Source organism: Pogona vitticeps, chromosome 2 (genome assembly GCF_051106095.1).
Source record: "Pogona vitticeps strain Pit_001003342236 chromosome 2, PviZW2.1, whole genome shotgun sequence".
Taxonomy (NCBI): Eukaryota; Metazoa; Chordata; class Lepidosauria; order Squamata; family Agamidae; genus Pogona; species Pogona vitticeps.
In genome coordinates, this window is record NC_135784.1 from 76190490 (window position 1) to 76217359 (window position 26870).

The window sequence follows — 26870 nt, forward strand, 5'->3', positions numbered from 1 at the left end:
GTAGGAAAACATTCCCCCAAATGTTATGATCTGTGACATGGTGTACTAGAATTATATAAGGATATTACAGTCAGATGTTATATTGGACAATCTAGAAATGTTGTTACAATATTTATGATTTTGGCTTTCATTTTTCTTCCAATGTGTCTGGACTAAAATAGCTGTATCATAGTCTGGCATAATAAATTGCAGTATTAAATAATGAGTCATTTGTTTTACTGCATTGTGTTCATGAATGACAGTTGGATGCTATAGCCTAGGTTGTGGTGGTCAAGTGAACGCTGCATTCTTCATACGTTGTCTGAGAATTTCATGGCAACAGCTTTTAACAGTGAATACCTTAAAAATGTCAAACGTGTGGCATGGAAAGATATAATGGTGATATGGCTGTAACTGATGTTGAAATGTCGGTCCTGGACTGAAGCATTTCTCACAGAATTAGTATGAGAGCACCTTATATGTTCTGGTATCTTCTAGATTTTTGTCCCTGCTTTTTACATATTTCATACATGTGCACATACACACAAAAATAACCCTCAGGAAGTGCTTCAGTAGCATCAATATAGTAGCATGAACACTACCTGTATTTATATTGAAATTCATGATGATGATGCAATTGGAATTTTCTGTATCCTCCTGTATGCTTGAGATTTTATTATTCCCCCTGTCCCCCCTCCTCCCAGAAAAAAAGACACGGTGTATTTTCAAACAAGCAGATATAAAACGGTGGTGGCTGTGTTCTTCCTAAACTGAGAGGATTAGCATTCATCTTCTCTAAAACCTATATGAAAGAAATATAATGTTGCTTCCCTAGTCTGATGACCAGCCATTCTACGGTTCATTACCATATGTGGATTGTGTCAGTGTACTGCATTGGTAGGAGGTTTGGGTTGAGCTGTAGAATATTGTTTGATAATTTTACTCATAAGTAGTAAAATTTAATGTTTCTTGTATTATTATTATTACCATAATAATTGGGGGCTGTATATATGAAAATGAGACCAGAAGCCCAATAAAGAAGCTGGAGAGGAAAATGGATCACAATAATTGTGATCCATGTGATCCAACAAGGAGCAGTCATATGAACATGCCACTGGGATGCTGAAGGAAGATAATGGTGTCCAGTACATTTAAAAAATCAGAAAGAGTATGATGAAGGATACCCCCCTCCACATACGCTGGGATAGCAATTGCACCAGCAGTTGTGATGTTCTTCTTTACAACCAGGGTGGATAAAACTCAGTGATTTTGCTAAATCAAATTAATTTGTATCACAATTTCATTTTTGATTAATTTTTTAAATTTTAATTATCAAAAAAAATCCAGATTTTTTATTTAAAGCATGATTTACAATGTTTACAAATACTTGAATGAGTACCCTGTTTTCCTGAAAATAAGTCCTAGTAGGATTTTTCAGGATGCTCATAATATAAGCCCTACCCCCAAAATAAGCCCCAGTTAAGTGAAACCCTGCCCTCCACCATTGTGCCACATTGTGCAGCAACCAGAAGTAGATGACATGACTGTAAAATAAAACACCCCCTGAAAATAAGCCCTAATGCGTTTTTTGGAGCAAAAATTAATGTAAGAGCCTGTCTTATTTTGGGGAAAACACGGTATCAGTATGTCAGCACTGTGTGGCTGGTTAGCATCACTGAATGGGCATTAGTGAGTGTGGATGGGCTGAACAGTTGGTAAGATTGAATGCTGTCTGTACACCATGTGGTTATATCTTTTCTATTTATTATGGAAAACTAAGACTAATTTGAGACAAAGCTGTAAATGCTAAAAATGCTATGTTGATCAGTTTTTCTTGTTACAGTAGTTTGCAAACTCTATGAATACAGAGGGTCTGTGTGTCACTTTCCCTTGTACTGGCACAAAGCATGAAATTGCAAGTGCTGCAAAATTAAAATTCAGGTGAAGAATAAAAGGAGGAGTGTGCAGATTTCCTTATTTGAATATTATTTAAACCATCTTTTGATACAGCTTTCTCGTTCTGTATCTATCCTGTATCATTCTATGCATACAGAGTGACAGCTTGTTTACGGCCTTTACTAATCAGATGTTATGGAGCAAATGCTATATTTATAAATAAAGGGCAGAGCCTTCTAAATCAAATGACAAAAATGATCTTGCAGGAGTGAAAAAATCCCTGTAATGAGTTGGATCTTTTCAGAGCTATTCTGAGGACAGCAGCAACAATGAGAGCAGCAGCAGCAGCAGCAACAAGAAGTATTCTGTCTTTTCAGGTCTTCTTCAGCTAATATTGAATGTCTGAGCCCTGATCCATTAGATATATTCAGGTCTCCATTAATCTGTTTTGAATTTACTCTTGTATGATGCCAGAGTAAATTGGAAGCAACTTGACAGCACATAACTACATGGTGCCAGATGTTGCCCAGTACATAACAGTAAAGCATCAAAAACTAGAGTTTGTTCTTTCAGTGTGAAGTGAAGGAAATAATAATATTCACCTCATGAAACAAACATTGTAAAATTTCCTTAGTTAACTTTTTTAAATAGAAAAGATAATGTGTGAAGAGAGTTTTGAAGATTGGAAGTTATTCTATTCTTCACAGTGTAGTGAAAAGATAAAGTTACAGTCTGCATTTTGTTGGGTGTTTCCAGAGTTGCATGAATGTTGTATAAGTGCTTGCACTATTGGTGAGGTACCTGTTGCACATTTGGTTATGCAACCAATTGGTAAGTAGGTAAGTATGAAGAGTTATCCAGAAATTTGCTGGTCATTAGATCCATCTTGTCTTCTTCCATTCCCTAAACATGGGAAGTTGTGAGTCAGTTTGCAACACCACTGAACCTGGGATGAGTAAGCATCCCCTAAATGTGTTCTAGCTCTGATTTATTTTTAATATACACATTTTATAGAATATGAGGGTGAACTGCAAAGAGTTGGACACTCCTAGCAGTGCCAATCCTGCTTACTTCTGCCTTTTAGCAATATAGTCATTTGATACTTTCTTTGCTTTAAATTAAATTGATTTAAATCTATTTGAATCACTACTGAGAGTTGATTTAATCACACAGTGTGTGTGTGTGTGTTTAGTCATTTAGTCGTGTCCGACTCTTCGTGACCCCATGGACCAGAGCACGCCAGGCCCTCCTGTCTTCTACTGCCTCCCGGAGTTGTGTCAGGTTCATGTTGGTTGCTTCGCAGACACTGTCCAGCCATCTCATCCTCGGTCGTCCCCTTCTCCTCTTGAAGAGTACCCTCCCCAAAAGTATATTCCTGTCATGGACAAGGACTCAAGTTATGGGATTCGCTGTCAAGTCAGGGTTAAATCGCACCAGTAACTCAACTTGGACACAACTCGGGTGTTCCCCCCCCACCAGTGACTCAGACTCAACTCGAAAACCACCCTCCCTCCCTTTTTTCTGGGTGGGGGGGAAGGCTTGCTTTTAATAGGGATTCAGATTTAGGACTGGACAAATCTGAGTCCATATTAAAAGCTATAGTTTGTGTAGCTTGCTACAGCTTGTGGCTAATTGACGAGGTACTGTGAGTCATCTAGTTTGTGTAGCTGAGTATGTCGTAGCATTTTTGTTAGCTGCAGTTAACCGCAAGTTATTCAAGCACCAGTAGGATTTTTGCCATTGTGTTCAGATAGGAGGGGGTCTGCGTGTCTTGCCAACCTTCATAAAAGATCAAGTGATTTTTCAAGGAAATTAGACCTCCTGGGTTTCCAGATGAGCCCTTGCTTAAACTTTGCTGTCACTGTGTGGCCAGCTATACGTTTCTGGACCTTTAAAGGGTTTTCATAGTTGAGAAGGATGTTGAGGATTTCCAGCCATACAATTCCTTTTAAATGTTTCTTCTTCTTCTATTTATTATGCTACGACATTGTGTCAACTAAAACCTGCTCAGTAATTACAGGATACTTTACCAAATAATTATTTACACTTGTAACTGAGCTTGTCTTCAGGGGATATAACTTGATAAATCAAGTTGTAAGATGTAATAAAAATGTATATAATAGCTGAAGTTAATGAACAGGATTGAGGGAAACTACCACAGAATTCTACAGTCAAAATGGATTGACTATAATGCATCATCAGCTGCAGGGAACATGGAATGGCCAGCATTTAATATTTGATTCCACTAATTCTCTACACTCACAGAGTCAAATGATGTCAAATTGATTTCACTTTTCTAGAACAATAACATTATTTTCATACAACAGGTCAAAGCCCTTGCAGGTATTTCGTTCTCTTTTCTAGTCTTGTTTCTGCCTCTGTTTGCACTTAAATCAACGTGGTCTTTCCCATTTTGGAATGGTTGTCTATTTCACAACTTTCACACAGTCTGTGCCTTCTCCTATTTGTACCCTGTTATAATTTGCCTGACAAGAAATTGACTACAGTCTCTGTATCTTTGCACTTTTGATTGCTAAAGCTGTTATTATTATATTGACTGGAAACTCTCTTTACATAACATATGTGACTGTGATGATAAACACAGCAGCCATTGTTTGTTCAGCGTTGTCATTCCCATTAAACCTTCAAAGAGCATCCCAAACACTTGTGCTGCAAGAGATTTGTTTAACATTTGTTCTTCTTGACTCAGTTTTATCTGTGAGTAATGGAATTGCTTGCATAATGAATTCTTTTTGGGTATTTTCTCTCCAAATCATTTTTTCAGTGTTCCGGCATTTTGAGCAGTGAGGTTACACCTGAATGATGTCTTACTAGGAATAAATAGCAGAAAAAGATGAGGATATAATTTGGAGAATGTTTCATGTTCAGGAACATCAATTTGAGATAAACACTAAAATTGCAGAAATGAACAGTAAATGGGCCCAGTATTTTCATCCCTCGGTATTGAAGAGCATGCATTCGAAAGTAGGAGCATGGTATTAAAAAATGAAGTCAGTACTTGGAAATCTAAATGAATTCTTGGATTCTTCTTTGTGGCCTCTGTGAATGCACACAAATGGGTTTTACTGAGCCTGCGCAGGACTCCTCGAAATATTCTAGAGCTTAAAAAGACGTGATTACTAGGATGTTGCCTTATGGTGTGCATGCTCCGCCCACCCATAATACCTCAGTTCATTTTAGCTGCTGCTAAAATCGGACTTCTGTGTGACTCTTAGAGCGATTTTGTGATTCTAATCTTACGGTTTTCTGATCTTTGGACTGCTTAACAGTTTTCGATTCTTGGATCACGGACTTAATCAAGTTTTTTATTAATGGACGTTCCCCTGTGAGTTATTTTCTTTTTGTCTCCCCCATTCCCCCCACCATTCCTGCCTTTTTATGGCCTCAGGCCCATTCAAGCGTTGCATGACGTGTGCCAGTAAAATTCCTTTTACTGATGGTCATGATCATTGCTTGTTCTCTCTGGGCGAGAGTCACCAACTCACTCTTGTCCTGAGTATAAAAAGTTAGCAAAACTGGCTCTTGAACTCTGGCTTCAACGACTTGGGTCCCACTTGTAGGAGAAATCTTTGGCACCCTCTGGTCTTCCAACCAGCCCCACAATGGAACCTACCCCTATTTCAGTGCGTCAATCTGAGCCTTCCATTCCGTTGGTTCCTACTACTCCCTTGCTGAGGACCTCTACCAGTTTCCAAGCCTAAATCTCCTTCGGTATCGACGTCAACCACGATGTCGAAGTCTTCCTCGGTTTCGGCAAAGACTCAATCTGTTAAGAAACAAAAGGATAAGGACAGAGTCAAGCAAAAGAAAGCTAAGCGGGCTCCTAAGCCTCATCAGCCTTGTGAGCCACATTTCCCTCCCATCTCCCATCTTGGAGGAATCGTCAAGGGACATCCCAGACCAAGACTCCCATTTCTGAAGCGGGAGAGTCAGGTCTTCCTACCTGGGCTCAAGCTTCGGTCTCGATACCGTGCTTGTCTCCAAGTCATGGCCGTTCTGAGGCTGATGTCATATCCAGCCCGGCCTCGGCCCATTCTAGCCCTGTTTCGACCGGGCGGGCGACTTTTACACATCTTTCTAATTTGGAGGCATTGGCTTCACAATCCCCTCCACAGAAGAGGACAGCAAAGCAGTCTCACATCTCCCCATCCTCGCAGTATCGGGAGGTAATCCTTGTTCTGCATCCATCTCAATGCCATTCCTTTCCTGAATATGGAGATCCCCTCTATGACTTCGATCGACACGGTAATAATCACAGATACCGTTTTGATGAATTTGATCTGAGACAAAATCGCTCTAAGAGTCGCACAAACATGTTCGGTACACTTATGCTCCATCCAAGTTCTCTCCATTGCTGTCGCCGACTCCTCTTCAGAATCAACACTGAGCTTATTACGAGCTCAGTCCAGTAGTACCAGTGTCCAAGAAGTCTGCTAAACTGTCTGTCTAGCTCTGAAGTACCATGTCACGATCCAGCTCCATCTCGACACAAGCCCTCTTGACACAAGCCTGTTCCATCCAAGCATCCCACACTCTTCTATGGTGCCGTCGACTTCAACATTGCACCCAGCTGTTTCTTTACCTGGATCCCGCTCTGCCCAACCTCTCTTGTTCCTGTTTCTCGGGATCGTCAACGTTCTGCTCCTCCAACTCTCTCCATCTCTGGAGGGTCTTCGGTGTTGACAGTTTCTGAGCATGATCCTCCCTCTGAGACATCTAGAGACTCTCCCTCAAATTTATCAACTCCTGATTCAGACGTTGCAGATGTTTATCTCCATCCCCATCTGAGAACTTTGCGTCTTACTCACAGCTCATCCTTCTCATGGCACGGGCACAGTCTTCCTCGCCTAGCATCATCCACAAAATTCCATCATTGTACAGTCAAATCAGTCCCAAGCCGGTAATCGGTCCTCAGTCACTCCTACTAAAAAGGAAGGGAGATTTGTCATCCCGACCTCAACTCTCTACACTGCATGGAGAATTCCCCCACCATGGGTAAAGTTCTAGATAGGGCTAGAAAGCCCTCTACTCCATTATTATTTTCGTATAAGTAGAATGCTTTTACCAAATTTGCTGCATGGTGGAATTTGCCCACAGTTCCAGTTTCCTTGGACACCCTTCTCAGGTTCCTTTGTTGTCTTTTTAACCAAGGTTTGGCTCATTCAACGTTGAAAGTTTATATTTCTGCTATAGTTTTGTATCAGCCTGCGAGGTCTGAGGTCTCCTGTTTATTTTCTCATTCTACCTTGAAGAGATTTCTGAGAGGTTTATGGAACATATGCCCACCTGCACGGCCTCTACTTCCACAGTGGTCTCTCCAAGTTGTTCTCCATGCACTCGCTCGTCCGCCATTTGAACCCATGGCCTCTGCCCATCTCAAACTTCTTTCCATCAAGACTTTGTTCCTTGTGGCTATAACTTCTGCGCATTGAGCAAGCGAGCTGTCCGCTCTTCGAGCTGATGCCCCTTATATTCAGATTTTCCCAGACAAGGTTGTATTATATCCAGATGTATCCTTTCTTCCCAAGGTGATTGCAGATTTCCATGTTAATCAACCATTAATCCTTCCGACGTTGTTTCCAAGTTCCTCTTCTGATGTTGACCACATGCTCCACCCCATCGATGTTCATCCCTTAGCATTTTATATTTCTAGGACTAGGGAATTCCGCACTTCCCCCAGAATTTTTTGTGTGTGCTTCCATGGCCCAAGAAAGGGCTCTCCTGCCTCCTCACAGACAGTCTCAAGGTGGATTGTCTGTGCTATTACTTTAGCTTACGACTTGGCAGGCAAGACTCTGCCAGATATGCTGAAGGCACACTCCACGAGAGCTATGGCAACTTCTACAGCTTGGTTGAGTGGCGTTGAAGTCCCTGACATCTATCGAGCAGCCACTTGGTCTACACCCTCGACTTTTGTGACACATTATCGTCTTGACGTCAGGGCCAAGAAGGAAGCAAGTTTTGGAAGGGCTGTGCTGACTTCATTGTTGGTGTGACGGCCTTCCTTCCGGTAAGTGAGCTTGCTAGTCACCCATTTGTGTGCATTCACAGAGGCCACGAAGAAGAAAGAGAGGTTACTTACCTTTAGCCATAGTTCTTTGAGTGGTCCTCTGTGAATCCACACATCCTGCCCATCCTCCCCCCGCCTGTCGCTTGGTGTCTTGAGCTGTGTTAGAGGCATAGCCTTGAAAGCGGCGGACATTTTGGAACTGAGGTATTATAGGCGGGCAAAGCATGCGCACCATGGGGCAACGTCCTACTAATCACGTCTTTTTATGCTCTAGAGTTTTCCGAGGAGTCCCGCGCAGGTGCAGTAAAACCCATTTGTGTGGATTCACAGAGTGCCACTCAAAGAACTATGGTTACAGGTAAGTAGCCTGTCTATTTCACCTCTAGAGCACTCAGTACAAACTGCTTCAATAATTTGAAATTACGGAAGTTCTGAAACTAACTAGTCATTTTAAGCTGTTAAAATGTTAAAATTATCAACTACTTTGGCTTTGGATGGTGTTTAAATATAGGTGTGGTGGTTGAAGTTGGCAAATGGCATGCTTAAGAGTGCTTGGCCTAAAAACAGTTGCAGTAGAGTGCTTTTCTTCCATAGGATGACCTTGGATTCCTCCCTCCTTTGCACTGTAAATGAAACATGTATATAAACAGCATGTGACACACTGGTTTGTCATTAGTCTTGTGTATACCCTTTTTACTCCAAAAGGTTATTTACTGTCTTTACAGTTATCAGCTTGAAAAAAGGTAAATGCCTCTTCCTTTGTAGAGTAGGACTTGAATTTGTGAAATTAGAGGCACCAGCCAATCAGTACTGTGCACAACTGTCTTCTGTTTCATATTTACAGGACTCTCCTCTCTCCCCCCGCCTTCTCAGTCCTGGAAATGAGCTCACGAATTTGAACAGAAAATAATTCATTTGAACCAATTGCAGTAAATACAGCATCAGGGCAGCTCTTTTGCTTGAATAACATTAGGTCTAGAACCTAAATTTTAAGTTGCCATGCTTTCAGTTAAGCCATTTCTGTCAGACTTGAAGCTTGACTAATAGACCACTTTGAACCTCTTTAAAATGGGGATAAGTAGAATCCTGAAGAGCATGCTCATTAACAAGTGTGTGGGAATATTATGTAACTGTAACATGTGAAACTATAGGTATATAAAACAGAGCAGGGGCTGCAAGGTAAACAGCTTCAGAAAAGTATAGAAACAAATAGATGTCAAACTGGCCCTGCTGACACCCTTGCTAGTTAGTTGCTAAGGGATCCATGTGTTTTTCTTTAGTTGGAGCCTAGGATTGGGATTGCAGATTGTGGGTGGGTTTTGTTTTTGTTTTTTATTTGTTTCTTTTTCCAGAAGATAGTTAGTAGATGCTATTGGTGTGCCTCATGACAAGTTGCACTATAATCAGAGCTGTATTTTGTCAATGTTGAGCACCTATGTGAAACTGTTTGGTTAGTTAATCTGGAGACTATTTGGAATGAAATGTCATCAATGTGTTGAAGATACCTATTTCATCAAATACAAGTGAAGCTTGTGGAGGTATGTGCTGAACTGATAACTGGAGTCTAATGAACTAGATAAGAGCAATTATAGTTAACTCAAGAAAAAGGACGTTCATGGGTGGGTTGCTTACCTAGAAAGCAGTATACAGCCTTTTCTGAGTATAATTGCACTGCCTTTTGCCTCCTTCAAGGAGAAGGTAAACTGGGTAGGGTTGCTCTTATACCTGACATTCATTCCTATATTCATCATTTTATTTTATTTTATTTTATTTTTGGAATTAATTGATTTCTTTTGCATAGTACACCTTTCTCAAATGGTAGCTGCAACTCCTTCTGGGCAGAGATGACAGAACATGGATAAACATGGCTTGGCTAAAATCTTCCTTTATAATAATGCATTCATCTCCAACTGCCAAATGGGTTGAACTACAATTTCCATCATCTCCATACATCCCTAAGCAGATCTGGGGTGCCGCAACTTATTGAATATATACCTGATTGTTTGAAGAGGGTTTGGAAACTTGGGCCAATAAAATACAGTGGTGCCTCGCTTAGTGATGTTAATCCGTGCAGCAAGCACGCTAAGCGATTTTAAAAAGCCCATAGAAATGCATTGAAACCCCTTCAATGCGTTCCAATGGGCTCCAAAACTCACCTTAAGCAAAAATCCTCCATTGCGGCGGCCATTTTTGGTGCCTCTAAAGCGAGGCAAAACAGTAGGTGGCCATTTTGGAACCACCGATCAGCTGGCCGAAAATGGGGGCTTTGCAGTGATCACTTCCCCGCAATCATTGCAAAGCGAATTTTCCCCATAGGGGCCATCGCAAAGCGATTTCTTCGCTATGCGGAGCGATTGCTATCCGAGGCACCACTGTATAAAATAGCCAGATTGCTGAGCTGAAACTCTATGAAAGAAGCAGTTACCTGTTTTGTAACAATTGCACTGAACTACTGTTCCATTTCTGAGCACAACCTAAACAGCTGGAGCATGCTTTTGAAGCCTAGTACTAGAGAAGCAGAAGTTCATCCTTCACTATGCAAAATACCCTGAATATGAAATGCTCACCCCAGGGTTCTGAAGTTCAGTGATATATTTTCCCATATGTCCTAGTCATCAGTAGCAACAGAAGCAGAAAAAGGCAACAACTTGGAGAATTCAATTGCTGTTGTTTTTGTTTGGGTTTTTTTTATGTTGCTGCTGTTAGTTTTAATAGTTTTTATTGAGAGTCTCAGACTATAAACTAGGCAATGAGATGGATGAGATACAGCTTTAAAAACCTTCTTTTTTTTGGCCTGCCTTTTGAAAAATTATTGGAGGAAAATTACAGTAATGAAGGGAAACGTTTAAGAAAGCACAAAACTGTCAGTATTGACATGCATATCACATATTATAATAATTGTGTGCTGTCAAATAATTTCTGGCTTATGGTGACCCTTTCCAGGGTTTTCTCAGTAGAGAATACACCATTACATATGGAGATGTGGGGGAAAGAGAGGTATAGGCCTGTGACATCTTACCCATGCCCCCCTATACTCATACTGGAAATACTCATAGTTGTGAAGAAAGTCTCAGAGAAGAACTTAACACCTTCATAGCTTCAGTCTTCAAGAACTAGGCAGGTAACTATAGCCAAACCACAATTACCACAGTGTAAAGAAAATTACTGAGGCAAAACGCCCATGTTTTTTATATATTTGCAAGATCTTTCTTTTGTATTGTTTTAGAATTTCCAGTAAACAGAATAAACTGCAAACACTAATGGGAGGGAGGAGGAAGGAGGCTTGAAGGAGCTTATAACATTAATTACTGCTGAGTTGCGTATCAGTCTGTGAGGTACCTGTCTATAGAAAAGAGAAAAAGTAAGGTACACAAATCTGTGTCCAGGCACTTTAACTGTCCATTCAATGTTGTTGCTGATAAGACTGCATTATTGGCTGATGGGTGACAGGAATTTGGCTGTCTAGTGCAGTAAATAGAGTGTATTTGTGGCCATGAATATGTCATGAACATCCTACCTTGATCATGGCACAGACTTCAGACTTCTCTCTAGAACAAGCTTGATACAATGATCTCATTCTAGGAAAGGGTCATCCTGGGGCAGGACCATATATAAGACAGGGATGTAAGATTGTTGCCATCTTGTAACCACCTTGTTATTGGGTGTACATTTTTCTTGAAGATACGGTCAGAATACCAATAGGCACAGAAGACCGTTCTTAAAGCATTTCCCCCTCAAACCAAATAACAGTTTTCTATTACAAAACAGGTAGACTGTGTTCATTCAGCAATAGCGATTAGGGCAGTGGTTCCCAGTGTTGTGTCCCCAGATGCTCTTGGACTACAACTCCCAGAAATCTTGGCCAGCACTACTAGTGGTGAAGGTTTCTGGGAGCTTTACTCCAAGTCCATCTGGGGACCAGGGTTGGGAACCACTGTGTTAGGGTCTAAGTATATAGCTTGAAAAAGAAAGTTAGAAGGAATTAAGGAACCTCTTAATGAAGGTGAAAGAGGAGAGCGCAAAAAATTGTCTGAAGCTCAACATCAAAAAAACTAAGATCATAGCCACTGGTCCCATCACCTCCTGGCAAATAGAAGGAGAAGATATGGAGGCGGTGACAGATTATACTTTCTTGGGCTCCATGATCACTGCAGATGGTGACAGCAGCCATGAAATTAAAAGACGACTGCTTCTAGGGAGGAAAGCAATGACAATCTTAGACAACATCTTAAAAAGCAGAGACATCACCTTGCCAACAAAGGGTCTGCATAGTCAAAATTATGGTTTTTCCAGTAGTGATGCATGGAAGTGAGAGCTGGACCATAAAGAAGGCTGACTGTCAAAGAATTGATGCTTTTGAACTGTGGTACTGGAGGAGACTCTTGAGAGTCCCCTGGACTGCAAGGAGAACAACCCTATCCGTTCTGAAGGAAATCAACCTTGAGTGCGCACTGGAAGGACAGATCCTGAAGCTGAAGCTCCAATACTTTGGCCATCTCATGAGAAGAGAAGACTCCCTGGAATAGACCCTGATTTTGGGAAAATGTGAAGGCAAAGGAGAAGGGGACCAGTTGTGCCTTTTAACACTAGCATAATATGCCAGTGTTGCAGATTATGATGGTGTATGTCTTCCTTCTGTGATAAGGGTCACTTGCTGATTTCTGTATGTATCAAACTCCTGCTAAAAACAGAAAAGCAGACAAGAACTTCCTTTGATCAGTTTACAATCCAACAACATAGGCTAGGATTTTTTCCCCCTTAGCATATAGAGTTACAAAAAAAAAAAGGCAAAGCAAAAGTGAATGAATGAATGAATGTTCAACAAACTTGTTTTACATCAATAAGCATAAATAAACTGTGACAGCCCAGTCAGAACTGACTGATAAACAAAATGTGTCAAGTTGTAAGTAAGGTAATCAATATTGATGATGTATTTGTCCAAGTATTTTGGAAAAGTCATTTCCCACAATCCTGCAGCTAGTATGGTCAGTAATAATCAAGATTTAAATAAAAAGGAGAGGGATTTGCTCCCTGATATTTATATCCAGCTGCCTTTACATTCCTTGCCACCAGGCTACTCGCCAAGTGCCCCTCCCCCATTGCTGGCCCCTGTCAACTGTCACAGAACATTCTGGCTCATCTTTTCTGAGGAATTCTAACATCCTCACTAAATACAATCTTGGGTTTTTCTTTCCTGCCTCCTCTCAGATTGACCATTATATGGGATTTCAGGGTTCAGGATTGTCTTTGCTGAACCTTCGGAGCCTTCTGGCAAACAAAGAAGGCTAGTCACGGTATATGTTTTAGTTCCTTGTTATTTCTTTCATTCTTTTCACTTATATATCTTTAAACATATGTCTAAATGTTAAGAATATAGAAACATAGTGTTGTTTTCCTTGCTGGTTAACTGTTGCTGTCGTGAATGCTTAGTAGTCAGAAAAAGGTGTTAAAGCAAATAGGTCTTTCATAAAGCTTTGGATGATGTGCTAGGGGCCCTTCTGTTCCTTCCTCCTAGTAAGGGTTCATTTGCTGATCATCTCAAGATTTTACATGTTGGAGTCTGAGGAACTTTGTCTTATACTTTTTCTTGTTTAATAGACTTGAGGTAATTTAAAGCAAGTTTCCTGAGCATCATCTTGTCATGTTTCTGTTGTACTTTGCCTTTGCCTTATGGTCTGTACTATAAAGGCAGGAGGCTGTAGAAGATGAGCAGATGTCATTATTTACTGAAAATTGGGACCAGAAATAGCTCCTATCCCTTTAACTTACATATGAATACAATTCAAATCAAAAGTGACTTGTCTGTCTCTGAATGTCTCTGGTGTGCTGTGGCATCGGCATCATCAATATGATGGTGGTGGTGGTGGTCTGGATAGACTCTAAAAAGGCATTGACTTGTTGCCACACAGCTGGAAAACATCTGTCCCCAAAATATTTGGGATTAGTAAAAATATTCAGAAGTTCCTCATGGAAAAATGGAAAATGTCTTAATGGCCTATGATGAAGAAATTGGTGAAGTTAACATCAAAAGAGGAATATTTAAAGGGGATTCTTTGTCACCACTGCTGTTTAATTTCATTATCCCTGTGTCAATAATTTTAAATAAAACTGGATTGGGCTACCGTATTTCAGAACAAGTAGGAAAAAGCAACCATATGTTATACATGGATGAGCTAAAACTATATGCAAAAAGTTCCACTGAGATAGAATTACTACTAGACACATTGCAAATATTTAGTGAAGATATCGAAATGAAATTTGGAATTGACAAATGTGCAGCTTTGTCTATACACCATGGCAAGATCCAAAAACTAGATGGAATAGAATTTTAAAATAGCGATATTATTTAAAAAATCACTATCCAGTGATGAAAATTATAAATACAGTACCTTGGAATACTAAAAACAGATGACATCCTGCACACAAAAAGTTAAGAACGGACAGAAAGGGAATATATCAAAAGACTGCAGAAAATCTTACAATCAGAATTAAATTATAGAAATACAGTCAAAGCCATAAACACATGGGCAGTCCCAGTATTTAGAGATCCAGCTGAAATAATGGATTGGACCCAAAATGAATTAGAATTGGATTGAAAAACACAGAAACTAGTGAACATGCATCATGCACTACATCCAAAAAGTGACACGGACAGATTATATATACCACAAAAAATTGGAGACCATGGATTACTGCAAATACAGTAGGTAACAGAAGAGTAAAAAAGAAGCCCAAATGGTTATATAAGTACAAATAGAGAAAAATTTCTAAAGGCAGTGAAACTAGAGAATATTTTGAAAACAACGGAAAAAAAGCTCAATGTAAGACACAACAGTTTGAAAATAAATGAAACAGTTAGGAAAATAAACCACTACATGGACAACGTGTAGTGCACTGGCTGTTATGCAAAAAAATATAACTTGCTAGCCTCCAAAAACTCATGAGAACATCAGGAAGAGAAGGTGTCAGAAAATGATGAAAAATGATAACCAACTCAATTTAGAGGAATGGTATAGACTAGAGAATTATGGGGTCTGGCAATTAATGATAAACTGTGATGTGAAAATAAGAAGAGGCCTATCAAAAATAATGATTTTAAGAAAATATGGAATGTATTCTTGGAATATATATTTCGGAAAGGGAAGGGGTATACACCAAGGGGAAAAAACAATTAAGTTTTGGAGAAAATGGGCTGAATGAAATTTAAAATATTATTAATCTAGCCCTGAGACTGATGGTGGCACTGGTGTATTATGTAATTGTGTTTTATTGGAGTGTTAGGTTTATGTTGTTTAGATGTATGTTTAATTTTTAAAGAAACAGAAAATGATGAAGTCAAGATCTTGTGAAATTTCCGAATCCATACTGATTGACACCTTGAACATAATACACCAGTCATAGTAATAGGATAAAGAAATGTCTGAATCATTGACATTGTATTCCTGCATCGAGCAGGTGGTTGGACTTGATGGCTTTACAGGCCTTTTCCAACTTTGTGTGAGGGTTCAGTGGTTACCTCAGGCTTACCAGACACAAACACTGGAGGCGCGTGATCTTGAAAAACAGAACTGGGGTTTATTGGAACATCAAATAAAGAAGTATCAACGTTAATGGTTGTTGTGGGTATTTCGGGCTTCTTGGCCGTGTTCTGAAGGTGGTTTTTCCTAACGTTTCGCCAGTCTCTGTGCCCGGCATCTTCAGAGGACAGCAAACTTCACAGCACAGTGAAGTTTGCTGTCCTCTGAAGATGCCGGCCACAGAGACTGGCAAAACATTAGGAAAAACCACCTTCAGAATACGGCCAAGAAGCCTGAAAAACCCACAACAACCATTAGATCCCGGCCGTGAAAGCCTTCGTGAATATATCAATGTTAAACTTGTCAGTATTCTTTTCTCTCGCCGCCAATGGGTCAAACGAGGGTGTCCATGCTTCTTGTAAAAAGGGGCTGAAACTCGGGTCATACCAAGGTCCCTTGGAGAATGGGTTAACTTTACCCGGTCCTTTTGCCTCAATGTCCACCTCGATTAAGGGTAAGGTCTCCTCATCTCCCCTCTTCAGGTCGAAGGGGTCGACTCCCTCAGAATAGGGGTCCCAGGGTCCGGTGAATACCTCCTCTGGTGAGCCTCCTCCAGACCCCATGCTCTCCTTTCCCTCTCTTCTCTCTCTACTTTCTCCTTTTCCTCCCTCAAACACCTCCTCCACTCTTTAGCCTCTGTTTCTCCCCAATAAGATGGTCTGGGGGGCAAACCTCTTCTTCTTAGGTAATCTGCCTCTTCCTGAGGCACCCTGACCTTTTCACATCTCCCTGTCCAGGGATCCTCTATCCAGATTAATTCCCAACCCCCGGGTATCTTGTCTTTTTCTTCCCTCAACTCTCCAAGCCCCGCCTCTACTAACGGTCGCTCCTCCACCCGGGTTCCCGCCTATCCTGGTCTGGGTAGCTACCGACATCTTTACCCCCTGTTCCAAATCCCCAGTGTCTACACCCTGATGTCTGAACGCGACACGAGTAGTCGTGGACGCTGTTGAGTCTCCTTCTCTCTTTTAATTGAGGACGACACTCCGGCGAGGACTTCTATAGCCTCGCCTCGGGTCTCACACTTTGCTATTCTATGATTCTATGACATTGCATTTCCAGGGGATTCCAGAGTTGAAAATACTAGTGATATTATAAAATCACTATCAAGTGATGAAAATTATAAATACCTTGGAATACTAGAAGCAGATAACATCCTTCATACAAAAGTTAAAGAACTGACAGTAAGGGAATACAACAAAAGATTGTAGAAAATCTTAAAATCAGTATTAAATGGTAGAAATACAATCACAGCCATAAACACATGGGCATTTCCAGTAATTAGATACCCAGCAGGAAAAACAGATTAGACCAAAGATGAATTGGAATTGTTCTTGTTGTTGTTCTTGTCATCGTCATCTCTGGTGCATTGTGGTATCATCATCATTCATTTGAATGTTTTGCATAGGCAAATAAGATGTGATGCAACTCACATCATTTGGCCTACTACCAGTCAGGGGTAGGACAGGAGGCTGTTTTTGCAGTGAGGCAAAATCTGCCATGTACCCACCAGTTGTGAATACTATCCTGATTGGAACATGGGATAGTATGTTGGGAAATAAATCATAAGAGTTCAAACATTTTAGTCTATTTCATATGAAAATAAATGGTTATTTTTGTTAATGCTCTTTGGTTCATTTTACAAAAGCTGTGTTTCAGATAAAACACAGGCAAGCAACAGAGAGAGCAAATTCAAGTTCTTAGGGAAATAGAGGAATCAGCAAGAACTACTGTCATTTTAAAATCCACACTTTTCAGATTGACTGAATTTAGTTGAAATTTTCCCAAGTACACTGTAATAGAAAACCAGAATACTTCTGTTAATATTTAATACACAAATATTGTGTATTTTTTAATTGTATAAATACACTAAAAGTCTCATGTATTTTTTTCCTTTCAAAAATTTTTGAAGCTAGTGTAAACTCTACTTGCCACTCTGTGGAACCTTCAGGATGTTTTATCACTTTCCTGTGAGAAATCATCTCAGCATCCAGCAATTTGTATGTGAAATCATATGGAATAAAATTACATAGGCAGGACTAATAATGGGAATTTGTTGTTTATGCATTATATTAATAGCCTGAAGTTAGTTACAAAATACATGATGTGTTAAGCTTCTATAAACATTTTAAATTACCTTCTGATGTACAAGGGAAATCTTCAAACATATGTATTAAGGAGCACTTTGGCTTTGTCCTTGCTGGGCAGAATTCACTCTAATAGACAGAATCCTTAACTACTTTAGATTCTAGTAATGTCTTTCCAGTCAGTCAGTATGCAAGTCACAGTGAATTTATCTAGTTTTTAGTTTTATATTTCTTAATGATCTTATTACTCAACAAGAAAGTGTACATTAGCATTTTGCAATTTAAATGTTTGTATGTTTTCCCTAGATTAGCCTGTACAGTCAGTTTTATTGGGATTAATTGTTCACTCAACTCTACAGTATGACACTTGGTCATGAAGAAACCTATGAATTCATTAATTGTGTTCACAGACGGATACATATATCAAGGTAGCATTATTGTTGGTATTAAGATTTAGAACTTTAAAAAGTCCTATTTCCTCAAACCTGACTTTTTGAGCTTGGCTAAATGTAGCATGATTTCTGGTAATTAGCTCTTGAACAAGGACAGGTTGACTTTTGATTTATCACCATAATTGCTTTCTGTACTTGCCTTCTGAGGAGGTTAACATTGACATCTTTGGGGCAAGTATCCTGAAGTGTTAATTCAGTTATTGAATAGGCTGATGATTGGGTGGTTATGTTCAAGCCTGGGGGGGGGGATCTGAGCAACTGATATTCCAGTCTGATAGATCTCTGCAGCTGCAGTGATGCAAAGAGCAGCTTGTGTTCAGGACTGGAAACATCTTTTGAATTTTCAGTGTTGGCATCATGTTTTTACATACAACTGCTCCTATGAGAAATGCACAATATTATATAGTATTTCTTTAGCCAAATGCCATTTACAGTTTGTTTGTTGCATAAGAGCTAAACTGCACAGTACCTGTGGCCACCTATTATTCTAGTAATGAAATTACCCAGGCTGCTATCCTGATGCTATGTCTTGAATCAGGTGGTGGGCTTAGGGCAAGAATCTTTATGAATACATCCTGATGAGAGCAATTCCATCAATGAAACACAAGGGAGGGCATTTTATCTCATACTGCAGCATATGATCTGCTCCAGAAAGTTGGGACTGCCCCAGATCTGTGGGGTATGGGAGCAGAAGGAGGAAGTCCTGCTGAGGATACAAAGAGAGGGGAAGAATTGACTCCTTCTTCAGTCCTCAGACAGAATTGTTTTTGTCAGCTGAACTACATTGTTGTACCCTGGCCGTAATTTGTATAAATTTCTTTGTGAATGTTTGAATTGGCAGGATAAACAATTTTGAGTAGTTGATGTAACGTACCTAAAGAGTGGGCTTAATTCAGAGGAGGGCAACAAGGATGATCAGGGGACTGAAAACCAAACCCTGTGAGTAAAGACTGAAAGAACTGGGGATGTTTAGCCTTGAAAAAAGAAGATTGGGAGGAGATACAATAGCACTTTTCAAATACTTGAAATAGTGTTGTGGCGTTCACCCTTGTGCCCCCTTTTTTGACCGTCAAGACTCAGAGCACTCAAAGGCAAACAATCCCCTCCTTTACACTGCTGCTGTCAGGTGATCACTAAATCACCATTACTTCAGGAAGATGAAGATTCAGGTCCACACTTCAAAGTCTTTTAACTATAACTTTTGTTTATTGATTACAGAAATTGATAGTGATTCATGAATATCTTCTTTAGGTAAATTTATTATTAACACCAATCTTCTATTTGATAATACACTCCTAACTCTAATCACTCCTCAGATTTCCCCAAACTCCACACTCCATCTCCTCCTCCACTCTCTCACGCTACTCATACTCTCTCCCCTGACACTCTCAGGCTCCGCCTCTTATCACATCTCTCCCGGCTCCGCCTCTCAGCAACAAGAATATGCATGAACAATTAACATAACAATCATGAACCGTTGACATAATAAAGGGGAACACTACAAGTGTCATACAGAGGAGGACAGGATCCGTTCTTGATCATCCGAGAGTGCAGGACATGTAACAGTGGGTTCCAGCTACAGGAAGCCAAATTTCAGCTGAATATCAGGAAAAATTCCTTAACTGTTAGAGCAGTATGGCAATGGAACCAACATTATCTCAGGAGATGGTGAGTGCTCCAACACTGGAGGCGTTCAAAAGAAAATTGGACAACTATTTGTCTGATGTGCTTTGACTCAATGGCCTTATAGGCCCCTTCCAATGCAATTATTTTATGATTCTAATAGTAAAACTATTTTATTGTAGTTGATGCCACTTTTTTTCTTAGAAGCATCATTGTTTGAATCTCTTACACACTCTGATGTCTACAACTTGAAGACCCGTCTTAACAGAGACATCATAAATACTTATCCAGAAAATTCTAACAGAATTTATTTTGCACTGGGACACCATTAAGAGAAAACAAATCTGGCCTCACCGTGCCCTAATGTCATACATTCCTTCCTACCTTTAACTCCACTTGCATGGTTTCCATTTTAAGCTATCTGAAATGTCATACACAGTTTCTTGATCATCTGTTTTCTGGCAGTCTCATCCAAAATCCTGCCAGAAAAATGCTAGCAGCAAAATCTCCTTTATCACCCACTCCTGTCTGTTGCAGAATATATACATGCTTTTTGGGGAGAGTAAAATAAGGGTATTTCTCTGTACCAAGGAATTTAGAATTAATCTCAAGACTGTCTTACACAAAAATTTTGGTGCATTCTAAATTCACTGTAGATGTTTCTTACATGAAGAAGTTATCCTGATTTATATCATATAGACAGAATGTCAGTTGTGACACATGGAAATTCAAAAAATATTGATATATTCTTTATGTCTGAATTTAATTTGTTACAAATCCTGGTGCTGTAACTTCTGCTGAGTAAGGCTGAGTATGTCAGTGATACTTTTTCAGAAATAAAGCATTCCCAACTTCCAGAATGCAGGACATGAGGGGGAAAGAATTCAACTACAGAAAATTGCCACTGCTACGGATTTTTACCGGCAGTGGTGATATTTAGAAATAGAAGACTTCCCCTTCCTGTCCCACAGCCTCCACGGGTTCTCAATAACGAAGGGTATCACTGGGTAGTTTTGGAGCTTCAGAACAGAATTCAGAAGTGTTTAATTTTAGTAAAATTATTGTTACCGATTACATAATTGACCTTATATGGCGTTAGTTACAGCAACAGGGTTTCAGCAGTATTGAAGCAAAAAATGTAACTATGGATAGGGATATAACAATTATTAATTTACTTTAGCTCAAATATAGGCAACATGAAGGGCATGTGTGATCCCATAATACACACTTCTACTGCTGAATTTGTTGCAGTAGCAAAAATCTGTATTTCCATTTAAGTGTAAACTGAGTACACCTTGTTTTAAAGCATAGATATTATTCTGGAAATGGAGTTGTGCTTTAAAATAATGTGTGCTCCTGACAAGAATTCTGAAAAGTAAATGCAGTTCCCCCCCCCCCATTGCTACCACACTGATTTTCATCTACAAATATGCCAGTGTGTTTGCAGGGGGTTGCTGCTTGTAGGTTCCAGGTGGACATAATTTGGAAGTTGCTCCTATGGAAATTGCTCCCTTTCACTTGTCATTTGTTTATTTCCAGAGCCTTTTCCAAACTGGTACTTTCAAGTGGTATTGGGCTACAGCTTTCATCCTGAGTAGGCAGTGTAATAATTGGATACACTGGCTGGGGAACAGTGGAAAGTAGGATTGATAAACTTGTGTCTTTGTTCTGTGCCCAGCCCCTGAAAATCAAGAGTAATAAGAAGAAGCAAATATGTAGTTGTTACAGTATTATGAATCAAAATGATAATAATAAAAATCATTTAGTACTTTAAAATGGAATAAAAAACTCTTCACCTTTCTTTTACAGTTTGTTTGAACATTCTGGAAGTCTATAGAAACAAAGATAGTAGAGAGCAGATGAATTCAAGGCAAGTGATTTAGTTGGCTTCCCCGTCTCATTGCTCTTCAGGATTACTGCCAGATTGCTGTGGAGATGAATGGAGAACAGCAGCATGAGACAGGTACTGCAATTATAGAACCTGGAGTTATAACAGGTTATCTCAGTTGTAAGCATATTCTGAACACATGAAACTGCATTGCATTCTTAAGACATAGGTATTAGGGGTGCAATCAGAAATAAGCTCCACTGAGTTCAGTGGTGCACTCCTAGTATGAATGTTTAGCATTGTATGATCAAATAATAAGCAATAAGTACAATTTTCATGTTGATCACATACATAAATGGCAATTTAGAGTTTTTTCGAATATTTAGCAGTCCTTATATTTTGCGTGTGTGATTACTATGGTGCCCAGCCTGACAAAGCATATAAAGAGTCAAAAGCTAGCTAATTGTGATTTTTTGAAGTAGTCTAAGGATGCAACCATACCCAGTGTAGTGTGGGACTAGGACTCAGGAGGCTTGGGTTTGAATCGCTCTTAAGCCATGGAAATTCACTCTGGGTGTGGAACTGGCAAATCCTCCTTAAATATCTCACTTAACCTTGAAAGCCCTATTTGAGTGTCTGTAAGTCAGTTCTGACTTGACCACTCATAGCAACGACAGTGCAATCACACTGGAAAAAATTGGGGAAATGCTCTGGGATTGGGATTCACATTCCCTACTCTGAAATAACACTAATGTGTAGCTAATTAGATGATGGAAATTTCCACTATCTGTTCTCACAGTTAATCTAGAAAAGGAGCTTAGAATAGAAGAGGCCAAGGTTGGCTTATATAACAAACCATTAAATGCAAATGAGGCCCAGTGTTTTCCTCATTAAGTTTTCCACCTCTTCTTTTTGTCATTTTTTAAAATGTAGGGCTTGTAGTTACCTATCTTTGCTGATTTTATTCATAAAGTTTATGCACACTTTACATACCCGGTTCATAGATGTGCGCTTAAATATTTATCTCATAACAGCTTCAGTTTTGTGAAACATCTGTTTAATAATCATAAACTGAGCGATACGTTAGGATTTAGAATTTAACTAATGCTCACTGTGATGTCAGATTTTTCTGGCATAAAATATTGTCAGCTATCGATTTTGAGCATGTGTGGCCTTTTCTCTTTTATGGAACAAATATGCTGACAAAGGGAGTAACACCACAGTATTTAATGTGGGTGATGCAATCTGCCATAAATAGAGACTTGAAATGTTAGAATGTTTCATTAATGTGGAAGCTTGGCTTAATGTGGAGGCTTGGCTTTCTGCCTACCATCTTCACTTTCTGTGAAAACAAGATTTCATCCTGAGTATCCCAGGTAGTGTGCAGATTCGCCTGTAGTAATTAACTGGCTTCTTTTATTATTTATTATTATTTAAAATAATTTGTAGTGTAATTTCTTGTACAGTATTTTCTTATAATGCCATGCCTGTGAATTTTTGTTTTTCCTTCTTCTCCTGGGCTCATCATGCACTGTGTATATAGCAGCAATTTTACCAACACAGTACTTGTCTATTTCTAGTCTCTCCCATAATGTAGGTTCTGGGTTGGGGGGAAACCGCTGGTACACACCAAAATACATTTAATTATTTTATGAAACTTTAATTTTTTAATCTAACTGTATAGATAACCGACAGTTACATTTAAAAAATTAATGGAATAACTATAGGGAACACATACAGCTTCCATGGGATAATGATATGTGACACACACACACACACACCAAGAGAATTAGCCGGTGTCCTTCTAGGCACATGACATGGATCTCCAAAAAGAACCTCAAGGCATCCCATTGCATGCCACAAGTGACCTTCCTTGGCCTCAAAAGGAACAGAAAATCTGACCAGCAAAGATGTTGTGCCTTTGCATCCTACAAATAATCTTTCCCCATATGTAAGTCTCAACTAGCATAAGTTGCTAAGCAGCTGAAGGGTAGCACCAGCTAAAATATTTTGGATTAGTTTATAATTAGATTAATCTTCCATAACAGTGGTTGGAGCAGTTGAAAGCCCCGTAATATTAGTTTTTCTTGTGAATAGTCATTGTGGTACAGTAGTCAAATTGATTGATTGGCATTTGGGGAGTCTTGGATGTTGCCACAAATCATGAAGCTAACCAGGTGACCTTGGGTCAGTCACTCAGCTCAGCAGGACCTCGGACAGATAACGTGGGGAGGATGAGAACTGTGTGCTGCTTTGAACTCATCTGAGAGAAGGTGGAATATAAATGTAATTGGTACTGCTTGGGTAACAGCCTATCCTCCATATTACCTTACCCGGGCTTCATGCTCTGGAGAGGACACTCCTCGATTCAGAGCATGTTACCATAGTCTCTCGAGACTGAAGGATGCCTATGCTATGGTACTTAATTGTACAGAGAAGGATGAAGTCTCCAAAACATTTCATGACCCCTCAGTCAGTGTATCTTCAATGTATATAAGATTGTACTGTGAATCACTTTTAAACACAGGCCAATAAGGTTTTTAAATAGTGACCAGAATCCTGTTTGATTTTACCATACATACGAGTATGTATGGTAAAAATCAATCTTCTCATTTTAGAGGCCATCCATTGTGTGATTGATTACATAACCAAGCCATGACAAAGTGCAAAATAGACAATCCACAAAGCAGTGCTTACTGCATATTTGGTTACATTTGTGTGCCCAGGTTCTTCAGCAGGGTACGAGCTGAGTGTTGTTCTCACACAGAAACATTTGGATTTTGAATTAAAAAAACTAGTCAACACAGTTTCCTGGATATATAGTATTAGAAAAACCATAGAAGGGTCTTTTAGTTGCTTGTCATCCTTCAGAATTGTTCCATTGCATTTTAACCATCTTAAACCATATAATTTGGGGAAAATACTTCATTTCTATATGACAAAGTTCTTAGGTATAAAACAGGAACAGAACTGAAACTTAACTTTGAGCAGATTTAAATAAATATAATAGTTTATTCTGTTTTTATGTCTTCTGTCTTATATGCTTTAGTCTATCCATTTATCACCGTACAACCACAGATGAAATTCTGTTAGAAGTGGAGGGTTCTGTGCCCCATGCATTTATTTGTCAGTCCATAAATCCCCAACATGCAATTGAAAGCAATGGAGCATCTGTTTGTGCAGTTTAAAGTTCAAGTGCCCAAGAAAGAACAACCACACGTGCCAATGGAACATTGTGCACACTTTTTAAAGAAAGAGGATTCTCTGCAATGTCTTTACATCAGTGGTCCCCAACCTTGGGCCTCCAGATGCTCTTGGACTAAAACTTCCAGAAGCATTCACCACCACCTCTGCTGGCCAGGATTTCTGGAAGCTGAAGTCCAAGAACATCTGGAGGCCCAAGGTTGGGGACCACTGCTTTACATCATCTTTATAAATACTTTGCTAGTGTTTGTTGTTTATAAAATTACTTCCTGCCCTGAATGTCTATGGACTGTTAACCTAATAAACAGTCTAAAATACCGTTCATCTTCCCCATATAACATACCTCCCTCATGCTTTATGTATATGGTTATGTATTTTTATGGATGGATGGATAGATAGATGGACTGATTATGGAATATAGAAATCAGTCATATGTGAAAGCAAACTAGTTAAATTCATTGAAATGGTACTGATACTTCCAACAATTGAATATTTAATTGAAGCTTATATAAAACTGTCCAAGTACTGTTCAATGAAAATATATTTTTGGAGTTAGCAGCTTTACATTTAGCTGTTCAGGAAAGAGTGCACGGCCAGGCCTAGTGAGATGTATTTCTTTTTGCAGATTGATCTTGGAAAGCATTAAATCAAGAGAGCATTGCTTATAGACATAAGCCACAAATCAAAGGTGCTTTTGAAGGAGCTGGTGCCCTCTCTTCATGTATCTGCAAGTTGCTTAGTGACCACCACCTAAGCCTTTCCTGTAATGTTCTTATTTCTCTTTTCCATTTTGTTGATTGCTGTGCCATATTTTTGGCTGAGCTTTCAACCAATTTAAAATGCAAAGATTTCCTAGCTTTCACAGAATTGCCAGTTACTCTTGTTACACGTTGTACCTCTTTAAATGGGTTTCCTTATGGAGTTATCCTGGAGTGTGTCTCTGTGTCAGCCACATTGCATCAGCACAGAGCAATCAGTAATTCACATTGGTGGCTGCTGCTAATGGACTGGAAGGAGCAGTATAGGTGGTATAGACTTAATCAGCATCTGTATTGTCAAATTGGGGGTACTTTGTCTTGAATGCTCCCCTTCCCTTAATACTCTGGGATTTGTCAGTGTTTCACTAACTGTGACTGTGTTATTCACTTGAATCTTTTTTCATGCCATTTTTATTTTGTTCTCCAAGTCTATTATTATTTCTTGTTGTTACATTTATGCTGAGCTCAAAGCAACATACTCATCTCTCCTCCTCTCCCTACTTTATCTTCACAACAACCCTGTGAGGTAGGTCACACAGAGAGATTGGACCAAGATCAACCAGTCTATTTCATGACTGAGGAGGGATTTGAATTCAGGTCTCTGAAGTTCCATCTGCTTGTTGCAACAGAATTATTAGATATTTCGAAAGCAAAAGAGAAACCCTTTTAAATTAACAAACAGTTAACAGACCTTTTCCTAGACAATGTTGTTATAACCGTTCTGGCTTATTGCAGATGCAGGTTCCAGTGTGGAAGAAGCAGAATTTAATTGGGATGAATATTTGGAAGACACAGGAGCAATAGCTGCACCACATGGCTCTTTTAAACATGTAAGTTGGCGTCTGGTCAGTCTCTTTTCTATCAGCCAGATTTGTTCCTCTCTCCTGTTATTTTTTTACATTCTTTACCATTTAGTCTAAAAAATAATATTACAGAATATGAAAGTGTTTACACTATTTGAATATCCTTGGAGTAACATAATAAAACATGTGGCCTTAATGTTGTTTTTTGTATTTCGTGTTTGTGTGTGTGTGTGTGTGTAACATTGTTGCAGTTGCTCTTTTTGTATCTTAAGTGTCACTCACTACCCTGTTTTCCCTAAAATAAGATCTAACCTGAAAATAGTATAATTTTTAGGATGTAATATAAGCCCTACCCCCAAAATAAGCCTCAGTTAAGTGAAACCCTGCCATCCACCATTGTGCAACAACCAGAAGAAGATATGACTATATTTGAATAAATGTAGATTGTTGTACATGAAAAAATAAAACATCCCCTGAAAATAAGCCCTAATGCATTTTTGGAGCAAAAATTAATATAAGACCCTGTCTTATTTTATGGGGAAACACGGTACAGGTGGGGCTTCTGTCATATCTTTTACTGACATCTCCTTTCTCTCTTTCTTTACTTTTCATTTTGATTGCTTTGTATCAAA

General features: G+C 39.4%; 1 protein-coding gene across 2 annotated transcripts in view; it reads left to right on the top strand.

The window, feature by feature from the left end:
• Positions 1-26870, top strand: part of SFMBT1 (Scm like with four mbt domains 1) — a 129279-nt gene that overhangs the window by 39873 nt on the left and 62536 nt on the right. For both annotated transcript variants that reach the window (XM_020796679.3, XM_020796677.3), the window contains exons 2-3: positions 21455-21608; positions 26171-26265. In XM_020796679.3, the coding sequence (XP_020652338.3) occupies positions 21581-21608; positions 26171-26265 (123 nt within the window). In that variant the 5' untranslated portion in view covers positions 21455-21580. The remainder of the gene's footprint in view (positions 1-21454; positions 21609-26170; positions 26266-26870) is intronic.